Source organism: Urocitellus parryii, chromosome 12, assembly GCF_045843805.1.
Source record: "Urocitellus parryii isolate mUroPar1 chromosome 12, mUroPar1.hap1, whole genome shotgun sequence".
Lineage (NCBI taxonomy): Eukaryota > Metazoa > Chordata > Mammalia > Rodentia > Sciuridae > Urocitellus > Urocitellus parryii.
Genome location: NC_135542.1, coordinates 61,514,771 through 61,527,564, shown reverse-complemented (window position 1 = coordinate 61,527,564; position 12,794 = coordinate 61,514,771). Strand labels below are relative to the sequence as shown.

The window sequence follows — 12,794 nt, the reverse complement described above, 5'->3', positions numbered from 1 at the left end:
TGCAAAGACCATTACGAAGAATGGCGGGGTTCGCGGAGTTCTCACCCTGGGCACTCTCTCGATTACCTCTGATGAGCCCCAAAGATCTCTGAGTAGCAGACTAGGTCAGGCTCCCCAAAAGAAAGGCGGCGATAACTGCAACCTCAGCGGTTAAAGTGTACAGCCTATAGGCGGGTCTAAAGCACCTGTGCTAAAGATTACTATCGCTGAGGATTCCTAGACTGGAAAATGAAAAGGGGTAGGGGGTAAAGGGTAGGGGGAAGGGAAGGAAGAGCCCGGGGGTTCAGAGAAAGGGGGAGGGGAAGGGAGGGGATGGAGCGGCAAGCCGCGGGGAAGACTACAGGTTTACAGGCGGGAATCGTGATGTTCCCATGGAAACGTATCCCTCCGCCCGTGACCAGCGCCTTGGCCTCTTCAGTTCCCTCCGCGCCGCTTGTCGGCTGTTTCCGCCCAGCTCCTTTGTGCCGCGCAGAACGTTGAGATGACGCATGCGCAAAACTCCCAGCCGCCGCATATATAAGCGCGAAGCCGGGCTCTTCTTCGTAGTGCCGCCGGGACCGTTGGCGAGTGTGTGTGTGTGTGTGGCAGCTTCCGTACTACTCGAGCCCCGGGCGCTGCGAGCTAAAGAGCAGAGCACGCGGGCCGGTCAACATGTCGCGCTACGGGCGGTATGGAGGAGGTAAGAGCTTAGGGCCTAGTAAAGAAGAGTGCTGTGCATATAGTGAATATTATGAGGCCGTGGGGTTGGTGCGGCGGTTGGGAGACGGTTATTCCGCGTGCGTAATGGCGGCTTCTGCGCACGCCAAACGAAGCCGGAGGCAGCGGGGGCGGGGTGTTGAATGGAAATGGGAAATAAGAGGGTGGGTGTCTGAGCCCGGTCCCCAGTTCTTGGGCATTTTTGTCGACCACGCGGGCCTGAAGTCGGGTCCGGGGTCACGATTTTCCCTTTGCCCTTCTTGGAGCTGCCCGTCCGCCCCCTCCCCCCCTCGGCGGCGGCTGCCATTTTGCGCACATTGACGACCGTGGTGGCGCATTTCCTTAGCGCTTTCCCGCCACTCGAGCCGACAGATCTGGTTGCTGTGGTAAAGTGAGGGATGGATTTGGGACTGAATGGAACTGGCAGCTACAAGCTGCGCATTCTTGTCCAACAATTGTTGAGTTGAGGGATGGTATTTGCAACCAACGGTGGTTTTTTTTTTTTGGGGGGGGGCGGCTTTTTGGAGAGCTGTTTATGACACTGGGGCAGGGAGTTGGAGACTTGGGCAAGCCAGCGCCTAGGCCGGTTGTTGTGAGGACGAGAGCGGGCGCAGCCCTACTCTAGAGGCCCGCCCGACGCCGCTGCCTCGGGCCCGCGCGCTCCTAACGCGCCCGCGGCTGCCGGGACTCGGGGGGCGGGGCCGGGCCGGGCCCGCCCCAATCAGGGTATCTTACTTCGCATCTTTGCTGTTTTGGAGGTTTTTTTCCTTATTATAATACTGAAAACTTTGTTATAAGTCTAGCTTCTTGGGTGTTTATGGACTTCAGTGATTTTAAGACTAAATTCGACCCTAGAAAAAGCATTAGATATGTTTTGTACAAGTCGGGTGCGATGGTGTCTAGTCTTGGCTACCTGGGAAGGAATGAGGCGGGAAGATTGCTTGAGCCCGGGAGTTGGGAGACCTGATTAGGCAAAGTAGCCAGAGTCTGTCTCAAAACAGTGTCTTAAGGATGTCCTGTTTAGGCAGAGAATTCAGTCACATTGAGCCAAACTTTGCTAATGTACGTTGTTATGTTGCATTTTTTTTTTTTTAAACAGAAACCAAGGTATACGTTGGTAACCTGGGAACTGGTGCTGGCAAAGGAGAGTTAGAAAGGGCTTTCAGTTATTATGGTCCCTTAAGAACAGTATGGATTGCAAGAAATCCCCCAGGATTTGCCTTTGTGGAATTTGAAGATCCTAGAGATGCAGAAGATGCTGTGCGAGGACTGGATGGGAAGTAAGTGAGATGTTCGTTATGAAACACTTATTAAAATGTTTTGTAGGTTAGAGATCTTGTGTGCTAAGTTTTGTGTTCTACAGTCTGGAGACCTACCTTAAATACCTGATCTTGATATTTATTCAAGACAATGAGGATTAAATCTGTTTTGCCCTATCATCTCAAATGTGGAACATCTATTATAAAAACAAGCAACAAATACACCATTTATGGTAATTTTGAAATAATATTTGAATAATGTTTGTAGAATTGAGAACTTCAGACTTAATAGGGGTAAAGAGGGTAGTAAGGGTGGAGTTGAAGAACTAGTAAAGAGCCAAAGCCTGTGAGGGGAAGGAGTGGTTAAAGAGAGTTATAAATTGGGGGTTAATTTGTAATCCCATCTACTTGAAAGGCTGAGACAGGAGGATCCCCAGTTCCAAATTGGCCTTGGCAATTTTAGTGAGACCTGATTATTCAAAAAATTAAAAGGTTTGGGATGTAACTGGGTGGTAGAGTGCTTGCCTAGGTTATGCGGGTTCCTGGGTTAAATCCCTAGTATTTGGGGGGGTGTCACTTTTTTTTAACTTTAGAATTTTGTTACTTTTAACAGGGTGATTTGTGGTTCCCGAGTGAGGGTTGAACTATCAACAGGCATGCCCCGGAGATCTCGTTTTGATAGACCACCTGCCAGACGTCCCTTTGATCCCAATGATAGATGTTATGAGTGTGGCGAAAAGGGACATTATGCTTATGATTGTCATCGCTATAGCCGTCGAAGAAGAAGCAGGTATTTAGTTAATAAAGGAATGGTTGGTATTCTAGTTAATTAATCAAAGTAATTCTTTTATTAGCAAGGCAGAAACTAGTGTTTTTCTATAAACTTGAATGTTAATTGTACAGGTGTATTTTACAATTTTTGTTTAATTAAAAATGTTAATATATTAATAATCAACCTGGTCAAAACCTTTCAGGTTTCTTCGTTTGAGTCAGTCGCCTTGATTCAGAATGTCACGAGCCTTATGATATCATGCTGAGGCGCCTTGCAAATCCGACAATTAAGATCCTCCTAGACCTTGAGGTGATCAGCATAAGAGGCCAGATCCCCTCGAGTCATCTACACCTAGCTTCACCTTATTCTTTAAAGGGCAGAAAATTTGAGACGGTGATCGCCGTAACAGTAAATTTGGCTTACAATTGGGGCCCCCCTCCGCTTTAGAAAGAGGAACACCAGATTGACCACATTCCCAACTAGAAAAATCTTCTTGCGTCAATCAAGCCTCACCTGGCTCTTTTGGCTGTCAGTTTGATCGTCGTTAGATTGAAGAAAACATCTAGATGCAGCGATCGGCTATAGATACTTCTAGATCGTCTAGATCTACTAGACCTACTAGACCATGGGCCAAAGAGGGTCGACCTGCAAACTTGCAAGGTTTATTTTAAATACACATTACAGTGTTTTATATTATGTAATTCTAAGTTGTAATTCAGCTTTTAACAGTCTTTTTTTAGGTAGTAAAAAAAAAAAAAAACCAACAACTAGGCCCAGAGTTTATTTCCAAATGAGACACTAAATTTAAATAGTTTTGAGATTTGATTTCAGCAGAGGCACAAAAACACTAAAAACGAGTTATCGTCTAATATTTTGTATTTTTCTAACTTGAAAAATAGGTCACGATCTAGATCACATTCTCGATCCAGAGGAAGGAGGTACTCTCGCTCACGTAGCAGGAGCAGGGGACGGAGGTGAGAAATCTTCAGTAATTCGTCTTCACAGGGGGGGCGGAGGCTTTTTTGAGATGGACTTTAGTTTCTTTTAATTTTTAGGTCAAGATCAGCATCTCCTCGACGATCAAGATCTGTATCTCTTCGTAGATCAAGATCAGCTTCACTCAGAAGATCTAGGTCTGGTTCTATAAAAGGATCGAGGTATTTCCAGTATGTAACACTTTTTTCCTCCTTATTTGTAGTTGGATTGTCACATCTTGACCACAGCAGCACAGTGGTGGAGTGTCTTAAGGACAAAATTCAAATGAATTGCTTCAGAATGTTTGAGATTTAAAAGTTGAATTTTTATGATTTCTAACGTGGACATTAGTTTTACAAGTAAAGATTTTAAGGCTTGTTAAGAGGCCATAGTGGACTAGGCATAGTGATTCATTCCTGTAATTCCAGTGACTTATGAATCTAAGGCTGGAGGATGACAAGTCTGAAGCTGACAGTTTTAACACATTTAAGAGAAGTGAAAAATCAAGTTGGGAACCATATATTTCCTTAGTAAGCAAGTCTTAAAAGATGGAACTTATACAACTCTAGAAAATGTTAACACTATAGATGATGAAGCAGTTGTTCAGAATGCCACTCAGTTACTTGCTGTTGAATAGAATAAACCCTTTAAAAGTAGAAATTACAAATCCTGTGGTCTATTTGAAAAAAATGGACTATTAATCTCTAGATAGTTTATCTAATTTATTGCAGGATCTCGATATTTGAGATGCATATATCAGCCCAGTGTAGTTGGTGTAACTTGCTTATGATTTAAGAAAAAAGCCTTACTCGTTTGTCCAACTTTAGATTGACACAAGGCAAGATTTTGCATTTTGATCAGTTTTAGGTCCTTTGTTCCTAACCTATCTAATTCAGTGCTCAAAAAAGGAATGCCTATGGACTAACGTATTTTCATTTTTCTTTTATTAAAGATCCCGGTCAAGATCAAGATCTAGATCTAGGTCTCTTTCACGACCAAGAAGCAGGTAAGGTACAAGTGTGATCAAATGCTCTTCCAGTTATATGGCACCAATATCCAAAGAGTTCAAAGTGTTTTTCATTGTTGAAAAATTTGAATGTCAACTCCTAAGTGGAAATACAAAACCTTTTTAAGCCAAATGAGAACTTCATTTATACATGGCCTATTGCAGGCTTCTTAGAGGAGGGAATGTGAAGTGCTAGAAATTTGTGATTTGTTGGGGTTGAGAGGCCTTTGCTAGAACTGTTAGGGGCATTGGAGAAGCATCCTGAAATAAGTGTTTTTTAAGATAGTATGTGGAAAAGATGAATTGTGACAATACAGCAGTTCACTTTAATTAAAAAAAAATTATAGTCTGACATTTTTTAAGCTCAGGACAGTGTGGGGGTTTGTTTTGTGGTATTGTGGTTAAAAAGGAAGGGATTGGTTAGTACTTTTTCTTAATAGAGTTTCTCGTGTTTTGACAGCCGATCAAAGTCCAGATCTCCATCTCCAAAAAGAAGGTAAGCTAAATAATCTTTTGTTGCGAAGTCTTAACCAATCAAGTGTGGCCTCTGCAGAATTTGTCTGCTTTGTCTAATTAGCAATCTTTGAGCTCTTTGGAGAATTGGTGCTATATAGATTAGGTATTATGTTTCTGAGATGATTGCTTTTCCTTTGTTTTTTTACTTTTAAGTCCTATGAATCCTTAGTTGTAGAAATTTCATGCTAAGCAGCTTGATTTTTTTCCCTACATTCTACCTGTGGACAATAGGTAGAAATGAAGTGAGGAAAACTGTAAATGGTTGAAATCTAGCAACTAAATTATTTTGTCTCTTGGTCCTTAAGGAGCCAGAGAACTACAAATGGTTGTTCTATTTAATGTAACCTTGGAATTTTGGCAAGGTTATTAAAAAAGCCTAATACTAATGGGTGGGGAGGATAAGTATATAAATTTAATGTAAGTTTAGATCTTTGCTTTAGTAGGAATACATTGTACCCTAGGATTTATTGAAGTATTTTCCCTGACTGTACATTAGAAAAAGTATAATTCAGTAGACACTAATTGATTCCCAAACCTAATGTGTTTCTTTTTAGTCGTTCCCCATCAGGAAGTCCACGCAGAAGTGCAAGTCCTGAAAGAATGGACTGAAGTTTTCAAGTTCACCCTTTAGGGAAAAGTTATTTTGTTTACATTATTATAAGGGATTTGTGATGTCTGTAAAATGTAACCTAGGAAGGATATTTCAACCATCTAATCAAAATGGATCTGGATTAATACTCTGTAAATTCACAGCAGTAAGATAATATAAGTTTTTGTTGAATGTATTAACATCTTATGGTCTGAACATGGGTTTTTATTTGGCACATTTAAATAAAATGTTTCTAAATAGATTTTTGATTCGTGTTCAATATTAACACTTCTCAATTTGGTAACCATCAGGAGTCAAACTTGATAACTATTAAATATTCATACAGAGTTACATTCAAAGTTTAATGGTGTTAAAAGTCTTGAACATCATTAACTGTTCTATACATAACACTTTGTCAGCATCTTAAGGGACTTTGAAAAATTCTATTTTACCCTTGTATCTGGGTAAGATGATCTTGAGTCCCCTGTAATAGTATGAGTTTATCATGACAGATCCCTCAATTTAACTTATTGAAGTTGGTGTTAAGAGACATCAAACTAATGATCTCAATCTGTCAATCTAGAGGGACCACTGATTGACCTATAAATGAGCATGACAGGAACTAAGCAAAGCTTTTTGAGTAAATGTGATATAAGATGTAAGGAGAAACTGATTTCTGGAGGCTGTTTTAGCTTATTGATGTTTCCAGGCAATTGGGTGGGATGGTTTCTATTCAGTGTTCTTTGTTTTCAAACATTAGTTAACTGATTTTATACCAAAAAAAAAAAAAATGCATGTATGAGAAATTGTCTGGATTTGGAATAAAATGTAAACCAGCTTTGCAAAATTTTCCAGCCTAGATACTCTTCTGTATTCCTTCAAATGGATCGCCTTATTTTGTTCAAAGACCTATTATGTCTAAGCTAGGTTTCACAATTCCCAACAATCAACATTATTTTGCCAAGCTGGTGCAAAGTAATTAATGATGTCAATCAGCAATGTTAATGAGACTTCAGCAGTTTTGTAAATCCCACGTATTTAGTAGCAACATTTCATGTAGCTTAAGTTTTTTTGGTAGTATATGGTAGACCTTAGAATGTTACAGCCAGTAGGTTCTTATTCAGACTTTAACTATATTAAGTATAATGGGACAATGGTTATTTTTGAGAGTTTTCTGGACAAACTTTTACCAGGTATTTTCTAACCTTGGTGTAAAAAAGGAAAAAGTGCTGGTGGCACAGGAATCTGTCCTTGTCTGTTTTCTTAAGGCTTTTCTACAAAGTCATTGGATGATAATGCAATTTGGGAATACTGATCTGCCTCAAATTTATTTGGTGGTCTGAGTGATCACTAGTATATTGGAAGTTTATTTGGGTTCTTTGTTTTGGAATTTTGACAACTGAGCATTATATGGTTGGCATAAAGCTGTGTAATTGGCAGGCTTATTTGTTGCACTGGTTAGCTTTAATTGTTCTGTATTATATAAAGATAAGTTTACTCAACAATAAATCTGCAGAGATTGAACAAATAATCCTGATACTCAGTTTTTGGAAGTGTGAGCCCTGAGCTAAAAGGTAGGAATCATTAAAATTATAGCTTTTTTGAATGGGAAAATAATGGCATCCCAGAAGTTAGTGTTGAAAGGATATGGGTATGAAGGAAGGGTAGAAGTCCTGCTACTCTCAGAAGTGAATACTGACCCTAGTCCAACAGCTTTACTCGTTGACAACTTTGTACCTACTGTTGAGTAGTGTATGATGTCATAATGATAAAGTTTCATGACAGTTTCATGGAGTTAATGTCCTGAATATTTCATATGTAGGAAAAAAGCTCCAGTAGACAGTTTGAAAGCCTATTATTGTGATGTCTAGAACAAATATTCATTAAAATATTTTCATTTCTAACTTATTTAAAAAGTTAAAGCTGATTAGAATTGTCATTTAGTCCCAGCAACAAAACTCTATTACTCCATCTCACTAAAGAAAAAGTGGGCTCAGATTTGTAATTTAGTTAGGTTTTTTTTTTTTCCTACCTAGGTAGGAAGTAGGAAAAGATTGAATCTTTACCTGTGAATTGAAAAGTTTTTTTCTTCAATATGTGAAACACTAAAGACAATCACATGGAAAAATCAGAAAAAATACAAGTAATCCTATAGTCCTACCCATTTTGGTACCATTGTTAATGGCCATATCTTGAAAAGATGTGGCCTTTTTTTTGTGTGTGCACTGGGGATTGAACCCAGGACTTCGTGCATGCAAAGCAAGCACTCTACCAATTGAGCTATATTCCCAGCCCCTCAACCTCTTTTGTTTCATGTCTGATGATTTTTGGTTTTCCAATTGCCAGACCTGTTTTTCATTTCCTGTCATTTTTGACTACGGGATACAAGGTTTTGTGAGCTACCTTAACCAGTTTCAGATACATAGACCGCTCAACAGTTGTATTCCTATGTAACAAGTAGACATTTTCATGACAGCATAGTGTACTTTGACTTTTTTCTCATTTAATATTTTGGAGATCTTGTAAAAATCACTTTCATTTTTTTTTATGTTGCATTTACTTGTTTAGTTGATGGTATTGTGTAGTAAACTTTTTAAATACCTCTTCAATGTGTCCTTGGGATGCAGAAGTGAACAAGTATATATATATTTTAGTTATCAGCGGACACAACATCTTTGTATGTGGTGCTGAGGATTGAACCTGGGCCGCACGCATGCCAGGCGAATGCACTACCGCTTGAGCCACATCCCCAGCCATGTGAACAAGTATATTAAAATGGAGCTTAAGTTCTGGAGAGTTATTTAATAAAAGAGGACTTTGTTGCTAATTTGTGAAGGATGGTCTAAGTGACATTTGAGCAAGTGAAGGGGGTGTGTGTAACAACTTTTAACTCTTGGAGAAACTCTTCTCCAGTCAGGGGAACACAGTAGGTGCAGAGGCCCTAAAGTAGTTTGAATTGTTAGAGAGCAAAGGTCCCAGAAGGAAAGGGGTAGGTGATGCAGGATATGGATCAATCTACAATCCATATCACCTCACACCTGTAAATTTCCCCCAGTATCAACTTTTGGATTGGTACAATTGTTAGAACTGGTGAACCTAAATTGATTTGACATTGTCACCTAAAGTCCATAGTTTTACCTTAGGGCTCTTGAGGGTTGAACTTTCCATGGGTTCAGAAAATACGTAATAACTTGTCTACCATGTGGCATCACACACAGTTTCACTGCTGGAGTACTCTTGTTTTTTGTTTGATTTTGTTTGTTTTTTCCCCTCCCACACTGCTGATTAAACTCAGGCACTCCACCACTGAACTATGTCCCCATCCCTCCATCCCTTTATATTTTTTGAGACAGGTTTCATGAAGTTGCCCTGACTGGCCTTGAACTTGCCATCCTGCCTGAGCTTCCCAAGTTACTGGGATTACAGGTGTCTGCTACTGTACCTGGCTTGTTTTGCCTTTTTATTCTTCCCTCCCCCATCAATTCCTGGCAACCACTTTTTTGACCATCTATTTTGCTTTTTCCAGATTGTCATAATAGTTGGAATCATATGTTACCTTTTCAGATTGACTGATTTAACCTTCTAATAGGCATGTTTCCTCCTTTTGGAGGTTGAATTACACTTTGGTAGTTCCGCAGTTCCACTTAACCTAATAAAAGAAAGTCTTGGTTGCTTCCAAGTTTGGGTAATTACGAATAAAGCTGTTGTGTGAGGTTTTTATGTGACCATAAGTTTAACTCCTTCCTTTGTGTAAATGCCAAGGAGCAAAATTATGTGAAATACATTTAGTTGTCTTTCAGGTAGGCTGCATGAATGAGTTTGGGTTGCTCCACATCCTTATGAGCATTATTAAACGTTTGTCAGTGTTAGGGAGTTTGGCCATTCTAATGTATGTATGGTGGTTTGGGTTTTATCTTGCATTTTTCTGGTCAGCAGCATGTGATGGTGGAGCATCTTTTTAAAAATTATTTATTGGTTGTAGTTGGACACAGTACCTTTATTTACTTACATGGGGCTGAGGATCAAACCCAGGGCCTCACATGTGCTAGGTGAGTGCTCTAATGCTGAGCCACAACCCCAGCCCTGGAGCATCTTTTCATGTACTTAGCTACCATCATCCTTGTCGAAGGATCTGTTAAGGGTCTTTAGCCCTAATTTTAATAGGGTTGTCTTTTTTTCCCATGGAGGGTATCTGAGAGGATTAACAGGAACTTAACTGTTGGTGAATATGAGGGTTGTTTCTAATTACTGTTACCACAGTGAACTGAATAACTTGCATAGTACACCACTGCACAGGTGAACATGTCTAGGATAATTCCTAGAAATGGCATTGCTGGGTCAAATTATATTTTGGATGGGTATTGTTAGTTTGCCCTGGTGGCAGGGTATAGAAATGCCCGTTTTCCTGTACTATTTTTGCCGATATGGTGGGCTATCAAGCCTTTTGGTTTTGGTTTGGAATGTGGTGTACACCTGTAATCCTAGTGATTTAGAAGCTGAGGCAGGGGGATTGCAGTTTTTAAGACCAGCCTTAGCAATTTTGCAAGACCTTGTCACAAAAAGTAAATAAAGTGCTGAGGATATAGCTCAGTTGGTAGACTGCTTGCCTTGCATGTGCAAAGTCATGGGTTTAATCCCCAGCACCACTAAATGAATGAATGAACGAATGAATGAACAAATAAACATTAAAAAGAAGTGGGGATGTAACTCAGTGATAAGAGTACTTGTGCTCAAACCTCAGTTCTGCAAAAAAAACAGGACAAAACAATCTTTTTTTTTTTTTGGTGCTGGGAGTTGAACCCAGAGCCTTGTGCATGTGACACAAGCCTTCAACCAACTGAGCTATATTCCCAGCCCCAACCATCTTGATTTTTTAAAAAAATCTTGTGTTAAAAAAATAGTATCTTGGGCCTGGTGTTGTGGCTCAGTGGTAGAGTGATCACCTAGCTCATGTGAGGCGCTGGGTTTGATCCTTAGCACCACATAAAATTAAGGTATTTTGTTCAACTACAACTAAAAAAAAAAAAAAAAAAAATGACGTCTTGATAGTTTTTTTTGTTTGTTTGTTTTGTTTGGTAAAATACGTGTTTTCCCCCTTCTGGAAAATTTCCATGTGTTTGCAAGTCTGATTTTTAGTTTCCTTGCTCTCAATATACTGGAACTTTACCTACAGTGGGACTCCTTTATTTGTAATTTAATTGTGTGTTCACTTCTGTATTTATACCATCACAAAACATTGTGACAGCAGGAACCAGAATGCTAAGAACTTAGAACCTTAAGTATTTGATGAATGAAAATGTTAATGGATGAATTAATTCTGACTTTATTAAGCCAAGTATATAAAACTGGAACCTCTTCTGTAAGACTGAGGCACATTTTCCTTTTTGGTGCCTATGTGACTCCTGTTTAAAGTGTCCAACTCTGCTACTTTATCACAGTTTTTCTCTCATTTGGATTAACTGAGTTCTGCTCAGAATGAGTGTGGAAAATTCCTCTGAAGAAAGTTATTTCTAGAAAGGGTACAGCCTCAGTTGGCACCAAGAGTTGGTGAACTGCCAAGTTCGGTGGCATATGCCTGTAATCCCAGAAGCTCAGGAGGCTGAGGCAGGAGGATCGAGTTCAAAGCCAGCCTCAGCAAAAGTGAGTGCTAAAGAACTCAGACCCTGTCTCCAAATAATACAAAATAGGGCTGGGGATGTGGCTCAGTGGTCGGAGTGCCCCTGAGTTCAATCCCTGGTACCAAAAAAAAAAAAAAAAAGTGGGTGAACTCAGGTGAGCTAGCTTGGTGTGAAGTCAGATTGTTGGACCAGCAGCTTCTATTTATTCATGACTACCAGTTACCTAAGACTATATCCTTTGTGCTTGTGTTTTTCTTTATCAACTAAGGTTTGAGGGTGTCTGGATTTTTATTTTTGGTTGTAAAATTGCTTTAAGGAATCCAGATTTACCAGGTGCAGTGGCCCATGACTTAAATCCTAGTGGTTTGGGAGGTTGAAGCAGGAGGATTGCAAATTTAAGGCCAGCCTCAGCCACATAGTGCAACCCTGTCTCAAAAAATAAAAAAGACTGGGAATATATAGCTCGGTACTGAAAGAAAGAAAAAAAAAATTCAGATTCTAGAAAAAATGATAAGGTTTCAGGACATTTTTTTTAAAAGAATTTTTTAATATTTATTTTTTAGTTTTCGGCAGACACAACATCTTTATTTGTATGTGGTGCTGAGGATTGAACCCAGGTGCGCATGGCATGCCAGGAGAGCTCGATACCGCTTGAGCCACGTCCCCAGCCCTCAGGATATATATATTTTTTAAATCTATAAAGAAAATATATACAGCAGAAGTAAAGGTAGATGGGCAGTTTATCTTAGCCTGTCAGGGGCACCATCACCAGAGTTCTTGGGAACCTATTTATAGAATGCACTGCTTCCTTTAATAATATGGATGTGTTGGGCTTTAATGTTTATAATTTTTTTTTTAGACCAGTGTGATTATCATGAGATTGACATTTAGTCTTCCATTTCCTGCTGAAGTCTCCTAATACCCTTCTGAAACCCTTGGAATCTGAGTGATGAGAATGTTTTTGGGTTTTTTTTTTTGAACCAGGGATTAAACCCAGGGTTGCTTAACCACTGAGCCACATCCCCAATACTTTTTATTTTTTATTTTGAGACAGTTTCTGATTTGCTTAGGACCTTGCTGAGTTGCTAAGGCTGGCTTTGAACTTGTGATCCTCTTGCCTCAGCCTCCCAAGCACAACACCTAGCTATAAGGGTGCTTTTTGTATGCCAATGAGATGACAGATGGCTGGTGACCTCTAGAAAGCTTTGGGATGGGTCTGGTCACTGGAAAGACCAACACTTGGAGTGGTGGAACTTTCAGCTCCACTTTCCAACCTCCAGGGAGGGGAGAAAGGGCAAAGGTTACATTGATCATCAGTAACCATTGGTTTTAATCAATCATGCCTATGTAATGAAGCCTCCAT

The 12,794-nt window shown here is 39.9% G+C and overlaps 1 protein-coding gene across 4 annotated transcripts; it reads left to right on the top strand.

The window, feature by feature from the left end:
• The first annotated feature begins 515 nt into the window (after positions 1-515).
• On the top strand, positions 516-7,452 carry Srsf7 (serine and arginine rich splicing factor 7). Of its 4 annotated transcripts, none has more exons than XM_026410142.2 (8): positions 518-679; positions 1,796-1,976; positions 2,569-2,745; positions 3,627-3,701; positions 3,783-3,884; positions 4,655-4,708; positions 5,169-5,204; positions 5,779-7,448. In XM_026410142.2, exons 1-8 carry the CDS (start codon positions 652-654, stop codon positions 5,831-5,833), a joined length of 708 nt encoding a protein of 235 aa, XP_026265927.1. In that variant the 5' UTR covers positions 518-651; the 3' UTR covers positions 5,834-7,448. The 4 variants fall into 4 exon arrangements, with proteins under 4 accessions (XP_026265929.1, XP_026265928.1, XP_026265927.1 ...); XM_026410141.2 differs by having other exon boundaries at positions 519-679; positions 3,783-3,893; positions 5,779-7,446; XM_026410144.2 differs by lacking the exon at positions 5,169-5,204 and having other exon boundaries at positions 516-679; positions 5,779-7,452.
• The last annotated feature ends 5,342 nt before the right edge of the window (positions 7,453-12,794 follow it).